This window comes from Tachypleus tridentatus, chromosome 12 (assembly GCF_004210375.1).
Source record: "Tachypleus tridentatus isolate NWPU-2018 chromosome 12, ASM421037v1, whole genome shotgun sequence".
Classification (NCBI taxonomy): Eukaryota; Metazoa; Arthropoda; class Merostomata; order Xiphosura; family Limulidae; genus Tachypleus; species Tachypleus tridentatus.
The window spans coordinates 22,508,021-22,530,824 of record NC_134836.1 but is presented as its reverse complement, the minus strand read 5'-3'; the positions used below and the strand labels follow the sequence as shown (position 1 = coordinate 22,530,824).

Sequence of the window (22,804 nt, the reverse complement as noted above, 5' to 3'; positions counted from 1 at the left end):
CACACTAAATGACACCACTCCCCAAATACCTTTTATATTCATCTGAGCTTAGAATTCCAGTTATTTAAACCAGATTCCTGGAATTAGCTGTAAAGTTGCGTGCCGAAAGAATACGTGAAGGGCGCGCAAGCGCATAATATTACTTTGGTAATAAGTTATGGAAACTGTAACTGAGATTATGATTTTTTTTTTTTTTTTTTGTGCAGGACTGCAATGATTCTGATGGAAAAACCTGATTAAATAGTTGAAACCGAATAGTTCTGAGGTTATTCCATCCGCAAACTGTACACATTGACATATGTTTCGTTGAACACAATATTCTACACACATCGATGCCATAAAAAGCAAAAATAAGACTTTCTGAAAACTTTAACAGTCTGGGTTAAATTCATTACATCTTCTATTCGTGGTTACTGATGAATCTGGAAAATCCAATATGCACAGAATTTCAAAAATAAAAATACGAAATAACGATTTATTTTTTATCGTAACTGTCCCTTCTGTTTCACTTCTCGCTTTTCTAGTTCTTTAACGGCAACGTCTACTAACAAATTCAGACAACTGAAAGGATCATCACTAGTAAGAGTCAGAGAAGATGAAGCAAAGACTGTCGAAGATGCGGTTATTGTTAAGGCAGGAACGGAAAACTTCGACTTTAACTGTCCGTTATACGTCTCGTGAGCCTGGCTGTTTGAAGGCGTATTTATGATGATTTGAGAAACAGTTGAGTCTTCCCATTCTTGGCACAAGATTTCTTGTTCGTGATTACGCTGCCATCTCTTTCTAAGCTTCAAGGGGCAGGTTGTACTATTTAGTGACGAAGGTGAGGTGGAGCGTTCATTTGCAAATCCTTCACTTGAACTGTCCTCGCTCTCCGCGTCACCGTCCGTGGCGCTGTCATCAACAGAGGAGAAAAGGCTTGTACCATGTTTGGACAAGTCATCCTCGTGTGACGGCTCCGAAATGGCTAGATCATGTGACTGATGCAATCCTCGTGGTCTGTGTGACGTCTTTCTTGTGATTGTGTAACGAAGAGGGTCGTGACCTTCCCTACGAATAATATCTGGCAGTATGCGACGTCTGGCGTTGATGAACCAGTTACAAACTTGCAGAACGCTCAGGTTGGCTTCTTTGGAAAGTATCAGTTTTTCTTGATCAGAAGGATAGGCGTTATAACGATGTTCGTAGAGCCACATTTTAAGAACTTTCACAGATTCTTTGGGTAGATTCCCCCGACGTTTTCGAGAGTTAAATTCTGACCTTTGGTGGTGAGGACACGGCATAGGAGCTTCACAGATTTGCACGCGGATCTCCTCTCTCCCTACAATAATAACAATGAAACGATTAAGCTGAACAGAAGAACGATAGACAGCCAGAATTAATGGAAACGACTGTATTTTATAATTCTGGAAGTGTGTCTCTTTAGCGGTACCAGTTAGAATATTTACAACAATCACTATGTAAAAAAATTGTTTGTTTTTTACTTAAAAACTTATTTGATAGACAGGTCGTTTTTGATATGCGCGAATAGTAATTTTGTGGATATGAATCCTAAAGAGTGTAATTTCATTGACATAACTCCCAAATAGATCACGATTATGTAGGTGTGAAGCCTAACTAGATATTAATTTTGTAAGAATGACTTCCTATGTAATTTTATAGGTATGATTTCAACCCCACACACATTGCTGCTTACTTAAGGAACAACAACAAATAAAGTTTACACATAAAAGTTTCAGTTTTCATATTGCAAGTTCTGTTTCCATCTTTTCTCATACAGCTATTGGATCAAACGTATGTTGTACAGACGTTGGCTAAACAGCCAATTTAGATACTCTTAAGACTAAAGTTTAGCTTACCATAAATTGAAGCTACTATTTATAAAAAAGATGGTAGTAAGCCAGTTTCACACGCAACTGCAAGGAGTTTCTTTGTTTTTTTAACCAAAAAATGGTATTGACGTCACTTTTATAGCGCATTTTCAACTGAAAATCCAGAAAATGTTTAGCGAAATCACGTATCGGATCCCAGATCTTCGATACGCAGCATAATGCATAAATGATGAAGACACATCTGGCTTTAGTTTAATTAAAATGTGCAACTAAAGCAACAGAATCCTACATTTTCTGCCATATAACATATTTCTGAGGTCGAGTACATGCTACGAACTTCAACAAAGGTAATACACATGTGTTTCGGTGTGAAAAATCAAAACGAGGGCGACTGGAATCTCGAAATTTGCAAAAAAATAGTCTTGGTTAAAATTTCTTACGCAATCTTCTTTCTTACATTTCAACGTATTACTCATTTTGAAATTTACAGAAATGTTTCAATTAAAACTGCAAAATGTCTTGCGTATCTTACGCAACCTTAAATATAATAGGTGTGGATGCTGCTTGTTAATATGGTGAAACATCGACATTAACAAAATCAGTGGCTCAAAAACCTGTTTGTATTTTTAACGTTATTGAAACACAATATTTTGGCAACACGTGAAAACTGAGCCTAAAGAATAACGTAAAATGTGAAAAATAAAAATATCTTAAAAACAAGGAAGGTTTGATGTAATATTCATCACGACAAATAACGTGACAAAGGAAAAATATCTTTCGAACAATATAAGTTTGTCGTAATTAAAGGAAATATTTATCAATTTGTTGTACCACCTTAACTGTTGTGCTTTTATAGTTTGTTTGTACCACATTAACCTTTCTGGACTGGTACAGTTGGTTGCACTACTTTGTTTTAATTGTTACAGCTTGATGTACTCTTTCTTACTGGTACATCTCGAAACACATTAATTGTTACAGTTTGATGCACTCTTTCTTACTGATACATCTTGTAACACATTAACTATTACAGCTTGATGTACTCTTTCTTACTGGTACATCTTGTAACACATTAACTATTACAGCTTGATGTACTCTTTCTTACTGGTACATCTCAAAACACATTAACTGTTACAGCTTGATGTACTCTTTCTTACTGTTACATCTTGTAACACATTAACTGTTACAGCTTGATGTACTCTTTCTTACTGATACATCTTGTAACACATTAACTGTTACAGTTTCATGTACTCTTTCTTACTGGTACATCTCAAAACACATTAACTGTTACAGCTTGATGTACTCTTTCTTACTGTTACATCTTGTAACACATTAACTGTTACAGCTTGATGTACTTTTTCTTACTGATACATCTTGTAACACATTAACTGTTACAGTTTCATGTCTACCTTTCCGTACTGATACAGCTTGTACAACTTTCCCTCTCTAAACGGTTGTATTCTCACTATAAAAGAAGATTATATATCACTGATAAGATTCAATAGCAAGCTGCTGTCTGTGTTTTAAAATGATTCCTTTGAATCAAGATCAATACCTCTTTAAGCAAAACAACAAAAACATAAAAGCTAGTGTCGACGACAATTATTTCTGGCCCGGGAGTAATCGTATATATGGGTCCCCATAATATCACTTAACCATAAAATACAACTTTCCAAGCCTTTTGCATGGTAAAGTTTTAATACACTCTAAAAAGTCAATTTAGCGAATTTTTGTACAGTTCCCCTTATGATTCATAGCCCGGAGGTAACATCGGCAGTCATGATAAAAACATGTGGTATGAGATTTCGCAAACCATCAAAGAAAATCTTGTATTATTTCTTTTATAAAAACTCGTAAACTTTCTAAACAACTCTGAGAAATACAGTTACGTCATACATACATATGGTGCGTTGAAGCGTCATACAAGCGAAAAAAGTGAGGTAGGAACTATCTTTCTTATGACCAAACATTTCATGTAGTGCCGACTAAAAATATTTTATTTACGAAATACTCGTAACAACTGTATGGAGGGTGCTATCGTCGCCTTAAGGAAACAATGCGTTATGCGCAGGTATATTTGTGTAACGGCGGAACTTGAACGAAAAGTGATTTGGTGAGAAGTGTTAGTTACAGCATTGATAAGGAGAACCTTATCGGCTTACGATTCACATATACAACATTACAACCACCTAACTATATTAACTATACTGAATGTATCAATTTAGACGTTCGATCTGTCAAAACTTGACACAGTTTTAAGTTATAATTAAACATAAACACGATCTAACAAGTACATCATACGCTTAACAAACTTTGACCTCGATCACTCAGTACAATCTAAGCTTAATGAAGTTTCTTGCTGGTGGGAAAGACTTATGGTGGATCTAATTCGTTATCGGGGCGGTGTCTTCGGTTAAGCCTTGTCGCAAACAAAATTCTAACTAGTTTAAATTAACTTGTTTCTAAACTTTATTACAGACTTCCTGTTTAAACTCCTCACTGCCACCCGAAAAAATAGCATTAAAAATGTCAAGCTAGCTATCACGTTTTACCTGTTGCAGCGTTGTTTATCTTTAATAATATATTCTGAAAAGCTGTTATCACTCTAGAATTATGACTGTTTTCGATGGCATCTCAAATGAGAACTTTGTTTTTGTAATGTGTTTAGTAAGCGGCCACATTTTATTTGTATTTTAGTTAAACTCGGAAATCTCTTTGAATTTTTAAGTTAATGATTGATGTTTCTAACAGAAATACACACACGCTAAACAATGTTATGCCAATACTTGTCATGACGTAAAACAAAAGTACTATAGATCATTGTGGAAAAGTAACATTAGTTTTAAATGTCATCCATGTAAGTGTGAATCTATTACAACAGTTCTAAATGACGTCCATATCACTGAATTTGTTAAAACAGTTGTACCTGTCATTCATGTAAGTATGAATTTATTACAATAGTTTTAAATATCGTTTATGTCAAAGTCTACAACAACAAAAAAAGAATCGTTGATATATAACTAACAGACGAACCATTGATGAATGAATACATCACCATCTCTATTAGTGTTATATAACTAACAGACTTACCACGTGACACTGACCCTAAAGCCTGTCTGATCACTAGAAAAAGTCACATTTCTTTCACGTGCAGCCTTGTATATTATCACCCATTAAGAAGTGTCAGCTCGTAATGTGAGGGTCGCGGGTCCGAATCCCCGTCGCACAAAACATGTTCGCCCTTTTAACCGTGGCGACGTTATAATGTGACGATCAATCCCACTATTCGTTGGTACAAGAGTATCCCAAGAATTGGCGGTGGGTGGTGACGACTAGCTGCCTTCCCTCTAGTCTTACACTGCTAAATTAGGGATGGCTAGCGCAGATAGCCCTCGAGTAGCTTTGCGCGAAATTCAAACAAACGAACAAAATCTGAAAAGGGATGGCGAGAGTAGTTTTGTACGAAATGAAAGGAAGATAATACCAGAAGCTTTGATTAAAGCCTGACAGTAGAAGTTTCGTACGTGGAATTTAGTCATTAACGTACAATAAAAGTTTCCACAACTAATCTGTAAAACGTTAATTTTGGTAAAAATAGTTAAAATGTTTTTGGTAGAGAAACGGTTACTGTTTGTATTCATTTTCATAAACAAGTTCACTCTTGCAATGAAGTTCAAGAAACAAGTTTATGTTTACGGTTTTACTGTTTCCTCATTAGATTATTCGATAATTAAGCAAACTGATCGTAAACTCTGTATTAAGCCTAACTCAGGGCACAGCTGTGTGCTTATGTAATAGTAGGAAGAAAATATAAGACATGGTTTGTGAAAAGCGGCTAACAAGGATTTGTTTACCACGTGTAAAACTAACCTCTAAGAGTATGATGACCACGTGCCATACTCGTGCATGATTTCTAGGTGTCACAATAACACACGAAAGTTGATTATCATGTGTCATACTGAGCTAACCTGTACTTAAGAAATGCTGAAAGTTTTATACTAAAATGTAAAACAAACAAACAAAAATGAACTAAAGAGCAGTTTGTGATACCCACAAGAAGGGTTGAAATGTTGCTGCTAATACTGCTTTAGATGTGACAGAGAAAAAGACCCGTACCTGATACAAAATCCATTCGCATGCTGCTGAGTAAACGTTAGCCTTTAAGAGCTTCTTTAAAATAACGTTTTTCAACACGTTCATGCAAACATTTTATCTAAAGCCAAGCAACACGTCACAAACAGGTTTCGCACCTTTCTCTGACTACCACATTTCGCGGAAGCCATCTAGTGGGTGGAGTCAGAAATAGAAATACTTGTATATGACTAAGCTTATTTCTATCGTTGCGCCAAACACTCATGTGGCCTATACTTTTTTTTTTCATATGAATGGTCTTTTAGTTCTCAATACTGATGGGTTCCTAACGAGATTCTTTTTCAGCCACATGCGTGTAAATACGTCAGCCAAGTTTTCAGTAGTTTTTAACATATGAGGTCAAACTTAGACGCAACTTTTATCGCAGTTAATAACAAAATGAACCTGGTTTACATTAAAAATCGAAAACGTTAATAAAAGAATAAAAGTAACAGATTATACTGAACAAAAATTACAAAATCAGAATATATTCTCCCTGATCCCACGATTTTTATCGTATTTTATTGCTTACGATAAACACTAACAAAACAGTGATGGCCTTGATTTCTGATGCAAGAGTACATTCGTTTGGTTTGGTTTGGTTTAAATTTCGCGTAAAGCTACTCGAGGGCTATCTGCGCTAGTCGTCCCTAATTTAGCAGTATAAGACAAGCGGGAAAGCAGCTAGTCATCACCACCCACCGCCAACTCATGGGCTACTCTTTTACCAACGAATAGTGGGATTGACTGTAACTTTACAACTGCCCCACGGCTGAAAGGGCGAGCATGTTTGGTGTGACGGTGAGTTGAATCCGCGACCCTCAGACTACGAGTCGAGTGTCTTAACCTCCTGGCCATGCCCGGCCTCAATACATTCGTTACAAGAAAAAAGAAAGTGACCATTACAAACCTTCAGAATAAGTTAAACTCATTGACTGATTTCTTAGCATCTGCAGCTTAAACAAGCACTTGTATTCGGAAGTGAATGTGTTTAATATTCAAAATTAATAAAATGTAATAGTAATTCGAGTGACTAGACTGTGAACCTGTAGCTTCAAGGTTTGATAGCCGTTGCCTAAGCTTGAGGGAAAAAATGCTGTAGCTTACGTGTGGAAGAGCGTTGTTGTAGTGAAAAGAACAGTGCTGCTACACTACATAAAGTTCTTACAGACGAAGAAGTCGATATTTCTGGTCTTAAATTATAGGGAAACTTTTAAGTAGTGGTTCTTTAAGAAGTTGATCTATTCCTGCCATTTCCCTTTATGTGACGTTTTTAAACTATAACTAATAACGTCTTAACAACTATACATTTATTAAGACTGGTCTTAGTTCCGCTTGTTTTGGCAGCATTTCCTTCACCTACGTACATATCACAATTTATTCATCACCAAACGTACTGTACATTCTGGATAGGTGATGAATGCTAAGTTTTTTTATTATTCATCAAGAGCGCATTCAAGTAGAAAAAATAGAGGCACAACTGATTGAAAGGCTAGTCTATTAGTTATGACACTCCCCAAACTATACCATTCTATATAGTACACAAGTCGTCATGGATTAACCTATTAATTATGGCACTACTCAAACTACACCTTTTTACTACTAAAATGCCCGACTCTCTCTAGTATCAACGTTTAATTGTAGCAAGGTTGGTTTCGAGGAGCAGCTTTTATGTAAATACATCTACCATATTACCAACTGTTAAGCTGTATAATTTTAACCTGCCCTTCGGGAACGTTTGAAAGAAGACTTCCTTTACGGCAGCATCGTGCCTAACTCCTTGACGTTTCTCTATGTAAATATTGGTTGTAGTTCTCCGACTAAGAAGCTGGTACGTTAATTTACAGACCTTACTCAAGTGGTACGTATCTACATAACTTCTAATCTAAATTCCTCGAAACAGAAAAGATTAAAAAAAAAACCAAAAAACTGTTTGCTTCTGCTGACCAAACCGACGTCTTTTCATTTGAAATGGCCCGGCATGGCCTAACGCGTAAGGCGTGCGACTCGTAATCCGAGGGTCGCGGGTTCGCGCCCGCGTCGCGCTAAACATGCTCGCCCTCCCAGCCGTGGGGCGTTATAATGTGACGGTCAATCCCACTATTCGTTGGTAAAGAGTAGCCCAAGAGTTGGCGGTGGGTGGTGATGACTAGCTGCCTTCCCTCTAGTCTTACACTGCTAAATTAGGGACGGCTAGCACAGATAGCCCTCGAGTAGCTTTGTGCGAAATTTCCAAACAAACAAACAAACAAACAAAAATCATTTGAAACATATCGTTAATACTCAATAACCAAGTAAAATAAAACAAAATCAAAAGAAGGGAGTATGTTAAAAAAAGCAAATCCAAACCTCTAATAACGATAATTTGTTATAAATAAAAACAAGCCCCCAAAAATAAAAAACGCTGCATCAATTGAAAGGATCCCCACGGTACAGGCTGTAATGTGGGATATAAAATGTATCCTAGGTTTTGAGGTGACGGTGGTAGAAAATCCCAAATTGCGATGGGAGTACACTGTTTATCAGTCTTAACGTCCATTCGCTAGTTTATCTTACTTACCCCAATAGCCCGACAATAGTGCGACTCGTAATCTGAGGGTCGCGGGTTCGTATCCCCGTCGCGCCAAACATGCATACCCCTTTAGCTGTGGGGATGTTATAATGTGACGGTCAATCCCACTATTCGTTGGTAAAAGAGTAGCCCAAGAGTTGGCAGTGGGTGGTGATGACTAGCTGCCTTCCCTCTAGTCTTACACTGCTAAATTAGGGACGGCTAGCACAAATAGCCCTCGAGTAGCTTTACGCGAAATTTAAAACAAACTAATCTACTGACCCCAAATTGTAGTATCTTATTATTATTACTTTTTCTATCTTTTTTTTTCTTTTTTTTCTTCTTTACTTTGGACAGCTGTCATCTTTACCCAACTGTCTACTGGCAGTGAAGGGTAATACAAATATAAAACATTGTAAACTTGAGTACCAACATCTCGATATCCTGATTTCTATTTCTTTTATTATTTAATTTTATTTATTTTATTATTTATGAATTTCTTCACGTGAGACTGACGATCAGAGAATAATAGACCCTGTATAGCAGTTCTAAAAATAATTAACAGTCCTTAATTTCCGTTAAATATTATTTATTTTCCTATATATTTGTTCAGTTGTTATATGTCCATGTAATGGACACTGTCATATTCCTGATACATATAACTTTTAAAATACTTAAAACCACAATCACAAATTTATCAACTCTTATCCTTACTTTACTGCTATCTCTTGGGCTTCTCTTTACCAATGAACAGTGGGACTGGCCTTCAGATAATATCATCCCCACAGATGAAATAGTGAGCAGCTTTGGTTGCTTTGAACGTATACCCTCTTTCTTGCGGTGTTTACTGAATTTAGCACAAAACGTGCGAGTAGGGACATTATACTGTTTTGTTACACAGTGCCGTAAGAGGTACATAAATCAACGAATACTACATTACGTAGAGTAAAAGTTCAGGCTTCATTTTCAATACATTTCTCTGAATCATGTATGCACTAAACTACTTGTAGGTCGTTATGATTTCTTATAAGTGCTTAGAAATAAAGTCAGTTTAGGCTTCAGTGACCATAACGTTGTTTCATAATATTAAAATCAGGAATAGGGAAACAAAATGAAAAGTGGAATCGCAGCTTATTTGTAGAATTGCTTTAAGAAGTATCCAAAACAAAATGAATACTGCAATAAAAAGTACACAAACAAGTAAAGTGGTACTAAGTGAATACATTTTAAAACTGCTTAAAATTCATTATCTTTAATAAACTTGCGCGTTTAATTTTTATGTTCTACCTGTATAAAGTACATACTTTATCTTTAGAAATTGTCGTGTGTCTATCCATCGATGTGTAGCACTCACTATTTAATGTGTTGAAAAGATATATAAGTACCTGTATGATATGTTTACCATGTATATCTATATATATTTATCGGAATATCAAAAGCAGATACCCACAGGCCAGTCAAGTGAGCTAGAGAAAGTTTGTAGCTATAGTCTGGGTAGTCTCCGCGCTAGTCCAGTTGACCAGATGTGGTACTCAACACTTTGAGTGGTCGATTTTTCGCTTAGGAATTCAATAGAGTGTTTTTTCAGCGCGTCAATTATTTGGAGATCTTGTTGATACCTAATATTAAGTACTGCCGAACTTAATGTCAGTTTGTTTGTTATTAAGCACAAAGCTACACAATGGATTATCTGTGCTCTGCCCATCACGGGTATCGAATCAGGTTTCTAGCGCTGTAAGTCCGCAGACAAACCCTGAGTTACTGGGGGTATCGTACTTAATAATATACATATGAGAACCAACCCATCAATAAAGGAATAGCATTCTACACCTGCACCTTTTACAGGTAAAGTGTTTTATATATGTTTTAAACCTTTGTTTGCGGTTTGTGTATGTCTACCTACCACCCCCATGCGCAATGATTCACTATTATTTCCGGCAGGGTGTTAAAAACGTTGTGCGCAATCATTTGATGTCGGCCGCAGTTGAAGGGTTAAAAACAATTTATTATATTTGTTTATTTTACTTGTTTTATATTGTCATATGTTGAGAACCCAATTACCACATTTGCCATCAAATACCAAGCTTCAGTAACGCTATTATTTCTAAAATTGCAGTTAAACGGAATATTTAGTCTCAGTGACATTTTACGCGCATGTGTGCTACGTCACACAGCATAAGATTTCAGTCATAATCGTTCTGTGTTTTGACCTGTTAACCGAGGGCGATGGAGAAAGACTTTGTCCGGCACTTTCAATCAATCAAATAAAAAGACTAAACAACGTTTTCATAACATGTTTACAGCTTACACTGGAGAGAATCAGAGAGCATCAGTCTCGAACCTTGGTGATTTAGTAGCCCAATCCCCATTAAAAAGGTGTAATAATTTACACGAGTTTTGTTGCAAGTCGCACCGGCATTTATTTTCCAAATTATCCATGGAAATAAATAAGGTTTTACCGGTCACGTGATCCATATTCAAACTACTTCTCAGCCATTTAATTTTAGTTTTTTAGAAGAACTGTGTCTTTTTCACGACCTCTTCCTACACTTAAGAACCACTAGTTGAGTAAAGCTGTTTTTGTTACGTATCTGTTTAACAGTGATGTGTTACCGTGTTTACCGGTGGTAAAACCAGCATTGGGACAATTAAAAGAAATTGTGTTTTAGTCAATATAAAAATATTTGAATTTTATCCATTACTAGCACAAATATATAATTACTGTAGTTTAGTTTTGAGAAAAGTTGTGATGAAAGATGTTACTTAACGCTGGCCGCAGTGATTGTACGGGTATTGATTATATGTGTTGCTCATGGTGATTGGTGCACCGGAGACAGTTCAGCCTATCAAAGTGCGTTAAACACTTTGGAAGTATACCCCTCGCTATTGCAATGCAAAGTAAGGTTGTAAATGCCATATGGAACTAATTTAGTATTATTTATTATGCTAACTGTTTTTTGGTTACGCATTTTTTGTGATGATTTTGAATATTTTTTTATATTTTTATCGCTGTTATGTATATATATATACATACATACAATAAATCAAAGCCATCTGCCAGGATACACACCTGATGTTTCTGTATATCAAATTCGTTTTAGAATTAAAGCGAATTTTGAAGTGACAGATTAGAGGGAAAGTAGTTAACTACCCTTCCACTGTCAACTCTTGAGCTACTCTTATTTGACCGAATAGTAAGACTTGACTGTCACTCTTACACACTACATTTCTAGCACATTCGCAGTCTCAAAGGGAAGAGAAAGCTTTATTCACTACAGTTTCGGAAGCTCTAAGCATTAGTCCACATCCGACTTACCATCTGACGATTAAACTCTTTAGTTGAATTTCGTGGTCTAGTAATCTGTGGTTCGCGTGTTCGAATCTCTATCGCACCAAATATGCTCGCCCTTTCAGTCGTGGGGTCGCTATAGTGTGACGGTCAGTCCCACTATTCGTTGGTAAAAGAGTAGCCCAAGAGGTGGGTAGTGATGACTAGCTGCCTTTCCTCTAGTCTTACACTACTAAATTAGGGACGACTAGCGCAGGTAGCCCTTGTTTCGCTTTGCGCGAAATTCAAAATCAAACAAACAATCAATTTCATAATATAATGAAACCCTGGCGGGAAAATATGCTGTTTATAACTGTGGATTGTTAATACAGTTACATGTACCAAACTGAAAAACTCAACGATCAGACGCTCCCTAAGCACTGTTTACACGGATATCGTTAAATTCGTGCAAGCGCGTTTAAAACTAACGATGCGCCTGAATACATTAATAACGTGATGAGAACAACAACAACAACAAAAAAAGGTGAACGCGGAAGATCACACAAGAAATACATCATATAAGTTAAATTACGTGATAAGGCCTCTTTTTTTAAGACGATGTAAGAGATAGATCGTATACGTGACGAGATGAACATGAAAGAGAGGAGATGGGGATGGAGGACACTCCAAGGGACCCGGCCCGGCATGGTCAAGTGGTTTAAGACGCTCGACTCGTAATCTGAAGGTCGCGAGTTCGAAATCCCGTCGCCCAAAACATGTTCGCCCTTTCAGCCGTGGGGGCGTTATAATGTTAAGGTCAATCCCACTATTCGTTAGTCAAAGAGTATACCAAGATTTGGCGGTGGGTGGTGATGACTAGCTAACTTCTCTCTAGTCTTACACTGCTAAATTAAGGAAGGCTAGCGCAGATAGCCCTCGTGTAGCTTTGCGCGAAATTCAAAACAAACAAACCAAGGAACCTACAAAGTACGAATAAAAATTTAGAAAATGAAAACACATTGGCGAATTGATATACATACAGGTTAGGCATTCAAGGTGACTGATATGCGGGTTGAATTTTTAAGATGATTCCTCAGGCTACAGGAGTGGCGTCTGGGATTTTCCAGTGAGTGGAGACGATGATATTTCATTAGAAATGTTCTTGTTTTTCCTTAGGAGCACAGTTAATGCTAATGGTACCAAAGTTACAAACTGCTTTCCCGGATGCTTGAAATTGTTAATCCTTCCTCATTTCCACAACTTCATCGACTGATGAATATTCGTTAAAAGACAGAAATACCTTTCGCCAGATTTTAAACAAAGAGCTGTTTTGATTGGTAGTTTCAGGCATCACTAGTTTTAACTGAGACTAAAGGCAAAGCAGCTAGTTAACAATACCAGAGATGCCAGCTCTTTCAAATTACTGAGCGTAATGATTGTAGACAGAGCCCTTTATCATTTGCGGTTACTAGGCCTGATCAATGTCTCTAAGGTTTTATTATTATATTATTATTTATTACTGCTATAGATTGCTCATTTATGACTGTGTTTTGTGTATTTAATAAATAAATTAAAAAATAATTTTGAAATTATGTCTTTTATTTAGTTCAGAGTAACAAATATACTGGTAAAACAACATTGAACATGCACAAACAGTAAGCAGAAAAAAGCCTTTGTGTAAGGACTAGTTTATATCATGTTTATGACACTTATTGTAATAGTTGTGCAGCTGTTCCAGCCTTTGCTTTCATGAGAATGTCTCTGGATGGTTGGGAGCTATAACAATATTGTTCATTTGACTAAATACCCATCTTGTGTGTTATAATACTGCTCAAAACTGAGGTGCTCAAGTTTGGTCTGAACTTGCTTTTGTTTTTAGTCACTAAACTAAATATCTTTTCACTGTCAGCATTAGAATGGAAGATTGTAAGAATTTCAAGCATAACCTTACACAGAATGTCATACTTCTGGTTGCCATTTCCATCCTTAACTGTAAACAGCTGAACCCAAAACTTGTCAACATTCAACTGAAGGACAGTTTCTGAGAAAGTATCAATTTGATAGTTCAAATATTGCCCTTCCAACTTGTCAATAGTGTCGTGCTCATGTGTATTGACAAGGAAATGATACCTGTCTGTGAAGAAGTGTAGAGAAGAGAAATCTTTGCTGACTTTCAGTTTTGGATCAGCAACCACTGCATGATTCAAAGTTCATCATTTAGATGGAAATGTTTCATCATGTAATTTGCAGCTACAATATAGTATTTCTTGACACTGGTGTAGAAGCTGATCAGGTCCGGGTCCTTTTCATATTTAACAATATATTCCTTGGCAGCATTTCCAATAGAAACTGCCTCATAAGATTTGTATAAGGATTCATTGTTGTAGTCAAGTTCAGTGATGTTGCCTTCAAGATATTCTGGCTTGATGTATCTGACAAGTATATTTTTAACTTGTGTAATCAGAGTTCTATGCATAATGTGTATGCAAGGTTCTTCTCTTTGAAATATCAAATTGACTTGCTCAAATAGAGGAATTGCAGACTGAAGAAAAAGACAAAATAACAAGTTCATTTTGTTGTCCAAGAAAACTGTTAACTTATTTAACTTACTCTGCTCATAACGTTTCTTGGTTACTTCCTTGCTAGCTTTCGTTTTTTTCTCTTTTTTTCATTGACTGTCTCTTCTTCAGTTCAAGTTCAGACTGCCTAAACATATATTGAGTTATGTTAAATGTTTCTTTGTCTGCTTTTTATTGTGTCCCTGTATGGCTGAGAGGATATCCTGCCGTTAAAGTATTGCTACCTGACTGAGCTGCACATTTAGATCCTTTTGAATCTAGTTTTTCCTTTTCACAGTGAAAATACTTCTTCAATGGCTTCCACATGTCCAATATTCTGTTGAGGCACACCCCAAGTGATAGTCATCTTGTGTTAACAAGTTGTAGAATTTTTCTTGTTTCTTTGTCATACAATCCTTAAAACTCTTTGAAATTTGTTTCTGCTAGCACTTTGTCCAGAAAATAGTAGATATCTATCAGTATATCAGAAACTGGGCAGGGCAGTTCTCTGGAAGCTTTCTGGGCAGCAATATTTATGAGGTGACAGGCACAGCCCATGAAGTGAATGATAGGCTGTCGTCTTGAGATGTGTCCCATCACACCTTTACCCATACCAGACATAACTGAGGCATTGTCTGAAGAAAAGACAGTTTTCCCATGGAATTTTCCTCTTTGTCACTTCGTAGTCCAAAAGCTTGAAAATATTCTCTTCTGTTGAAACTTCTTTCCATTCCACCATTGTCAAAAGAGAACAAACAATTTTTCGAAGCAAAAGGTCAGGATGTCGTACAACCACTGGATACAGTTTTGAGTCATCCATTTCTGTGGATCCGTCTGTGGCTAAACTGTAAACACTGTTAGCAAGTATGCTTGAAATCATTTTGTTATCTTCACAACCATATTTTTTCGCTATATCAGAGTCTGGGAACATTTTTCTGAATAGATGTCCTGCATGATCAGCTACAACTAGGGGTAAATTATAAGCAATGACGAATTGCATGAACATCACTTCTGCACTTATGGTTTCAATTCTTACTCATAAATGTTGTTATCTGCATCGTTTTTGTCTTCGCCTCAGCCTTTGTTGGTTAGATGCCGATTATGTATGTCTGGACCAATCGTTTATTCCGCCATGCGCCACAGAAAAATCGATGTGGCAAACTGTACAAAACGCATGACTGTCACTGACTTTTGATGCAATGACCGGATATTTTGCACTATACTCTTTCCTAAATTTTTGATTCACAGTTTTAGTCCTTTTAGAAACAAGATAATCTGGTGAACGAGGCCTCTTTTTTTTTCCATCTTGTGAACGATCGCATTGGTGTTTCTATGCCGCTTAGAAAAAGAGAAATACCCATCTACGCGAGCGCTGATTGGCTGACAAGCACTGATGACGTAACTATGGATTCTCCTACGTACCAAGTATGGAGAAGCACCGCACTCAAACTATTGGTAAACATCAGAGATACAAATTTTTTTTTATTATTTCAAGCACAAACATGATTATTGCAAGTAGCCATTTGGACTATTTTTTTATTTATTATCAAAATTTATTTGTATCTCACTAGAAATTTTCTTTTCACCCCTTTCAAGCCCTGGGGGAACAATTTATCACTTTATTGTATAGGCCTATATAATATATAATAATTTGGGAGTTGCAACAAGTCGTAAGATTTGTCTGTATGAGTGTATAGTCGTAATGTATACACCAAAATCGTAATGATTACGCTCAAATCGTAATGGTTGGCATCTCTGCAATACCGATCGCCAACTTTTGCCGACCGAAGAGTGGAATTTCACCGTCTTATAGAGTATTCACATCTCGAAATTGCGAGACAAGCTTTGAAACAACGGAATGCGAGCCACAATTTTCCGATTGACGGTCCGATCACGCTATCATTAACTCATTGATTTTTCAAATATTTTTCACGATACTAACTACTTATATCAAACACATAAAGTAGGTTTTATTGTCCATGTAGACAATAAGTAGATTCAACATGCTTGTGTTGCGACATCTAAGCAAGTTTGTTTTCTAACAAAGACACATGTGAAGGAAAGTTTTACTCTATGTTTTTTTCTGGCGAGCTAAGCTTTTGAAGTCAGGTCAAAGTTTTGATCTCTTGTGGATCTTAAAGCTGGGTTTACAGTTCGTGCTATCACGTGAAAACAACATAGTTCGCACTTGGTCACAAATGACGAGTTTTCCTTCCAAAAAAAGAGAAAGAGGAAATGTATTTCTTTACAAACAACAATCTACTAAAGAAATATAACTTCGGTTTTTCAGCGATAAGCTTGAACACTTATAATGTTAAAATTCTGAGTTTGATCCCTACGGTAGAAACAACCCAACTGTTCACTATAAACATTTGTATTTAACAAAAAAAAAAATTATAAAAACAGATAACTCACAATCGATCATATTGGAAAATTAATTTCAACTGTAAGCATTAACTTGTGTTTAACATATCCGGTTTAAAACAGAAACCGAAACACCGCATTTCGATGTGTAACTAAACCTTGAGTTTTATGGTGTAACGGATTCGCATTATATGTACCTAACTCTTCTTACATCGCAACAGTAAACCTCGTGTTATAAGACGTCCTAAATCTTGTGTAAAATCTGACAGTAAAACTCGGTAATATAGTGTTAAAATATGTAACTAAACTTCGTGTTACATTGTGAAGTAAACCTGGTGTCATAAGATGTAACTAAACCTTGTGTTACACAGTGAAAGTAAACCTCCTGTCATCAGATTTAAACAAAAGTTGTATTTTGCATCGTGATAATAAACGTTAGTAAGACAACCCTTCTAGCTAAATAAAGAAAAAACAGCAACTTCTGTTGGAAAAACTCATGTAGTTAAATAAAAAAATAGAATATTCAACACCAGTTGTACAATACTTCTACTCATGTAAAAGCACAAATCGTCAACGTTAGAAGGACAACCCTTTTAACTGAGTAAAAGAAGAAAACAGTCAACATTACTAGTACAATCCTTCTAGCTAACTAAAAAAAGAAAATAGTCAACATTACTAGTACAATCCTTCTAGCTAAGTAAAAGAAGAAAACAGTCAACATTACTAGTACAATCCTTCTAGCCAAGTAAAAGAAAATAGTCAACATTACTAGTACAATCCTTCTAGCCAAGTAAAAGAAGAAAACAGTCAACATTACTAGTACAATCCTTTTAGCCAAGTAAAAGAAGAAAACAGTCAACATTACTAGTACAATCCTTCTAGCCAAGTAAAAGAAGAAAACAGTCAACATTGCTAGTACAATCCTTCTAGCCAAGTAAAAGAAGAAAACAGTCAACATTGCTAGTACAATCCTTCTAGCCAAGTAAAGAAGAAAACAGTCAACATTGCTAGTACAATCCTTCTAGCCAAGTAAAAGAAGAAAACAGTCAACATTACTAGTACAATCCTTCCAGCCAAGTGAAAGTAGAAAACAGTCAACATTACTAGCAACAATCCTTTAGCCAAGTAAAAGAAGAAAACAGTCAACATTACTAGTACAATCCTTCTAGCCAAGTGAAAGTAGAAAACAGTCAACATTACTAGTACAATCCTTTAGCCAGTAAAAGAAGAAAACAGTCAACATTACTAGTACAATCCTTCTAGCCAAGTAAAAGAAGAAAACAGTCAACATTACTAGTACAATCCTTCTAGCCAAGTAAAAGAAGAAAACAGTCAACATTACTAGTACAATCCTTTTAGCCAAGTAAAAGAAGAAAACAGTCAACATTACTAGTACAACCCTTCTAGCCAAGTAAAAGAAGAAAACAGTCAACATTACTAGTGCAATCCTTCTCGCCAAGTAAAAGAAGAAAACAGTCAACATTACTAGTACAATCCTTCTAGCCAAGTAAAAGAAGAAAACAGTCAACATTACTAGTACAATCCTTCTAGCCAAGTAGAAGAAGAAAACAGTCAACATTACTAGTACAATCCTTCTAGCCAAGTAAAAGAAGAAAACAGTCAACATTACTAGTACAATCCTTCTAGCCAAGTAAAAGAAGAAAACAGTCAACATTACTAGTACAATCCTTCTAGCCAAGTAAAAGAAGAAAACAGTCAACATTACTAGTACAATCCTTCTAGCCAAGTAAAGAAGAAAACAGTCAACATTGCTAGTACAATCCTTCTAGCCAAGTAAAAGAAGAAAACAGTCAACATTGCTAGTACAATCCTTCTAGCCAAGTAAAGAAAAAACAGTCAACATTACTAGTACAATCCTTCTAGCCAAGTAAAAAGAAAAAAACAGTCAACATTACTAGTACAATCCTTCTAGCCAAGTAAAAGAAAAACAGTCAATATTAGTAGGACAACTCTTGTAGCTAGAAAACAATCAATATTAGTAGGACAGCCATTGTAGCTAAAGTAAAGACAATAATCAACGTTTGTAGGGAAAATCCTTTAGCTATGGAAAATACAACAATCAATGTAACTAAACCTTGAGTTTTATGGTGTAACGGATTCGCATTATATGTACCTAACTCTTCTTACATCGCAACAGTAAACCTCGTGTTATAAGACGTCCTAAACCTTGTGTAAAATCTGACAGTAAAACTCGGTAATATAGTGTTAAAATATGTAACTAAACTTTGTGTTACATTGTGAAGTAAACCTGGTGTCATAAAATGTAACTAAACCTTGTGTTACACAGTGAAAGTAAACCTCTTGTCATCAGATTTAAACAAAAGTTGTATTTTGCATCGTGATAATAAACGTTAGTAAGACAACCCTTCTAGCTAAATAAAGAAAATAAACAGCAACTTCTGTTGGAAAAACTCATGTAGTTAAATAAAAAAATAGAATATTCAACACCAGTTGTACAATACTTCTACTCATGTAAAAGCACAAATCGTCAACGTTAGCAGGACAACCCTTTTAACTAAGTAAAAGAAGAAAACAGTCAATATTACTAGTACAATCCTTCTAGCTAAGTAAAAAAAGAAAATAGTCAACATTACTAGTACAATCCTTCTAGCTAAGTAAAAGAAGAAAACAGTCAACATTACTAGTACAATCCTTCTAGCTAAGTAAAAGAAAATAGTCAACATTACTAGTACAATCCTTCTAGCCAAGTAAAAGAAGAAAACAGTCAACATTACTAGTACAATCCTTTAGCCAAGTAAAAGAAGAAAAACAGTCAACATTACTAGTACAATCCTTCTAGCCAAGTAAAAGAAGAAAACAGTCAACATTGCTAGTACAATCCTTCTAGCCAAGTAAAAGAAGAAAACAGTCAACATTACTAGTACAATCCTTCTAGCCAAGTAAAAGAAGAAAACAGTCAACATTACTAGTACAATCCTTCTAGCCAAGTAAAGAAGAAAACAGTCAACATTTAAACAACTAGCCAAGTACAGAAAACTCAACATTACTAGTAACAATCCTTTTAGCCAAGTAAAAGAAGAAAACAGTCAACATTACTAGTATTCTTCTAGCCAAGTGAAAGTAGAAAAATCAACATTACTAGTACAATCCTTTAGCCAAGTAAAAGAAGAAAACAGTCAACATTACTAGTACAATCCTTCTAGCCAAAAAGAAGAAAACAGTCAACATTACTAGTACAATCCTTCTAGCCAAGTAAAAGAAGAAAACAGTCAACATTACTAGTACAATCCTAGCCAAGTAAAAGAAGAAAACAGTCAACATTACTAGTACAATCCTTCTAGCCAAGTAAAAGAAGAAAACAGTCAACATTACATCCTTACAAGTAAAAGAAGAAAACAGTCAACATTACTACAATCCTTCTAGCCAAGTAAAGAAGAAAACAGTCAACATTACTAGTACAATCCTTCTAGCCAAGTAAAAGAAAATTGTCAACATTACTAGTACAATCCTTCTAGCCAAGTAAAAGAAGAAAACAGTCAACATTACTAGTACAATCCTTCTAGCCAAGTAAAAGAAGAAAACAGTCAACATTACTAGTACAATCCTTCTAGCCAAGTAAAAGAAGAAAACAGTCAACATTACTAGTACAATCCTTCTAGCCAAGTAAAAGAAGAAAACAGTCAACATTACTGGTACAATCCTTCTAGCCAAGTAAAAGAAAATTGTCAACATTACTAGTACAATCCTTCTAGCCAAGTAAAAGAAGAAAACCGACAAAATTACTGGTGCAACCCTTCTAGATAAGTAAAAGAAGAAAACAGTCAATATTAGTAGGACAACTCTTGTAGCTAGAAAACAATCAATATTAGTAGGACAGCCATTGTAGCTAGAAAACAATCAATATTAGTAGGACAGCCATTGTAGCTAAAGTAAAGACAATAATCAACGTTTGTAGGGAAAATCCTTTTAGCTATGGAAAATACAACAATCAACGTTAATACCACCAACTTACTAGTTAAGTAGAAGAAAAGTGACAATGCTCGAAGAACAAGCTGGAAAGTAGATTGTGAGAAAATGAAAAGTCAGAGTTGTAATAAGTTGTGATTTTAAAAAAACAGGTTTTTGGAAAGGAGATGAAGAAAGAATACTAAATTAAGTAACAGTGGAGAAGGAGTGTTTTAACAAGTTACTGTTGTTTGCAGCATAATTTTGAAGAGAATATAATGAAAGAATGAGGAGCTAAGCTTACACAGTATCACGTATAATGTTACACAATACATTACACAGGATCACATACAAAATTACACAATAAATCCTGTAGAATGTATACACATAACCAAATTCTAAAAAAAATCAGTGTAGACACTCACATATTCTGTTAGTTACAGGATATAAATAATTTTATTGAGTTAAAATATACACGACACCATCTTAGTTTCATCTGTACAAAGTTGGAGAAACGTTAAGAGTAACTAATTAATGCATTTTTTCGAGACGTTTCAAGTTATTGTATACACCAAACTTCTGAGATTTCAAGGTCACATTTCTAGCTTTCTTCTAGTTACCTGTCTATTTGCTACTCTAAACGATGCCAATTCCAAGAAAACTTCATGCTCTCTTCTTCATGATTCATGTTATCACTAAAGTGTTGCGTGATCTAAATGCGATTATATGAGACATAAGCCTAATATTACAATTTTCATTAAGACGTTCAACAACAAAAGTGGAAAGAATGAGTAACGTCATATTTTATTTCAGATTTCTTCACTAGTCTACTTTCCCTCCAGTTGTATATTCCAATTGAATGTTTATTTTAAAAAAATGAATCATGACAGATTTCTGAACCTCTTTTATTTAAAGGAACAAAACAATCAGATCAGGTTTTATTTGACGGCCTTCCTTGCTTTTTTTTTGCCATTTTTTACTTAACTATTGAAATATAGCCAAGACAAATAGTCTGCCAAACGTCAAGTGTGCAACTAGTTTTCGACCATTCCCTGCTTGTTTTTTGTTTTTTTCATTTACCTTTACAGTGTGATTCCAATCTTTATTAGTCACTAATTTCGGTTACAACATACAGTACTTACTAAATATTATTCCAACCTACAGTGTCACAAGTTCGATTCCTTTTACCCACTGTCCACGTTAAGGAACTGACTGACACTCTGATAAGTCGCCCATAGACTAAAGCTCTGACAATATTTCGTTCTATGGCACGGATCCGAACCTAGCTGGCCAGATCCAGAATCCAGAGCTTTAACGTTTAAGATATTATAATTCCACCCAACCACAGTTTTATCTGATTGATTTCTGAGTTCTGGAGACGGACTAATACCATTAATAATTCTCTAGTCTCAAAGTTCACACACACATCTAGAACTCCTAGCTACCATGCACATATCTAGCTGTCACACATACATACATCCGTAACATCTAGCCATTACATATCTCACACACTCCCAGAACATTTAATTGTCAAACACATACATCTTAAACATTTGTCTGTTACACACATTCTTTTAGAACATACTCGATGTTAACAGAAAGAATGTGGAAGACTCTTAGATTTATCAAACAATGAAGATAGTTTTCCATCTTAACTTACTCCAGTGTACAGCTCAACTGATTACCCGAAGCAGTGTATTAAACTCTGATTGAGATGTGTTGTCCTTTACTCACCACTAAAAGCCTAAAATAATTCAGACACGTGACATACCATTGTAATTAATTATACAATATTACTTAGCAGACTAAGTGTGAGTTAAGCGATTGAATACGGCGTTAATGTTTTTATTATGTTAATATTGATAACAATGCCTTCTCTCTAGTACTGAACAGCATAAGTGTTTTGAATATATATATATATATAAATAAATTAAAATACCAAGTTTCCAGACTTCAACGTTCCTAAATGTCCAGTCACTTTGCTGTTACCCTTCACTGGTTCTCATAGCATCAAACTAAGAAGGGAAATAAAAAATATTCTGCAATCAGCTTATCCCCAAATCAGCCCAAGAGTGATATTCAAATCGAACAAACATATATGTAACTTTTCTGTTTAAAGACAAAACACCTCCTTCCAAATATCACTGGTGGTGTATCAGTATTAGTGTAAATGCTG

The 22,804-nt window shown here is 35.6% G+C and overlaps 1 protein-coding gene and 1 long non-coding RNA gene across 5 annotated transcripts in view; one reads left to right on the top strand and one right to left on the bottom strand.

Annotated features, from left to right (window-relative positions):
• LOC143235163 (uncharacterized) overlaps nucleotides 1–22,804 on the top strand; it is a 34,709-nt gene that overhangs the window by 6,016 nt on the left and 5,889 nt on the right. The window lies entirely within an intron of this gene.
• Nucleotides 255–22,696, bottom strand: LOC143235160 (uncharacterized). 3 transcript variants are annotated; one of them, XM_076473045.1, is made up of 2 exons: nucleotides 22,568–22,696; nucleotides 255–1,321 (listed from the first exon to the last, which is right to left on the bottom strand). In XM_076473045.1, the coding sequence occupies exon 2, from the start codon at nucleotides 1,281–1,283 to the stop codon at nucleotides 483–485; it is 801 nt and encodes a 266-aa protein (XP_076329160.1). In that variant the 5' UTR covers nucleotides 1,284–1,321; nucleotides 22,568–22,696; the 3' UTR covers nucleotides 255–482. The 3 variants fall into 3 exon arrangements, with proteins under 3 accessions (XP_076329160.1, XP_076329159.1, XP_076329158.1); XM_076473044.1 differs by lacking the exon at nucleotides 22,568–22,696 and adding an exon at nucleotides 5,946–6,065; XM_076473043.1 differs by lacking the exon at nucleotides 22,568–22,696 and adding an exon at nucleotides 3,730–3,766.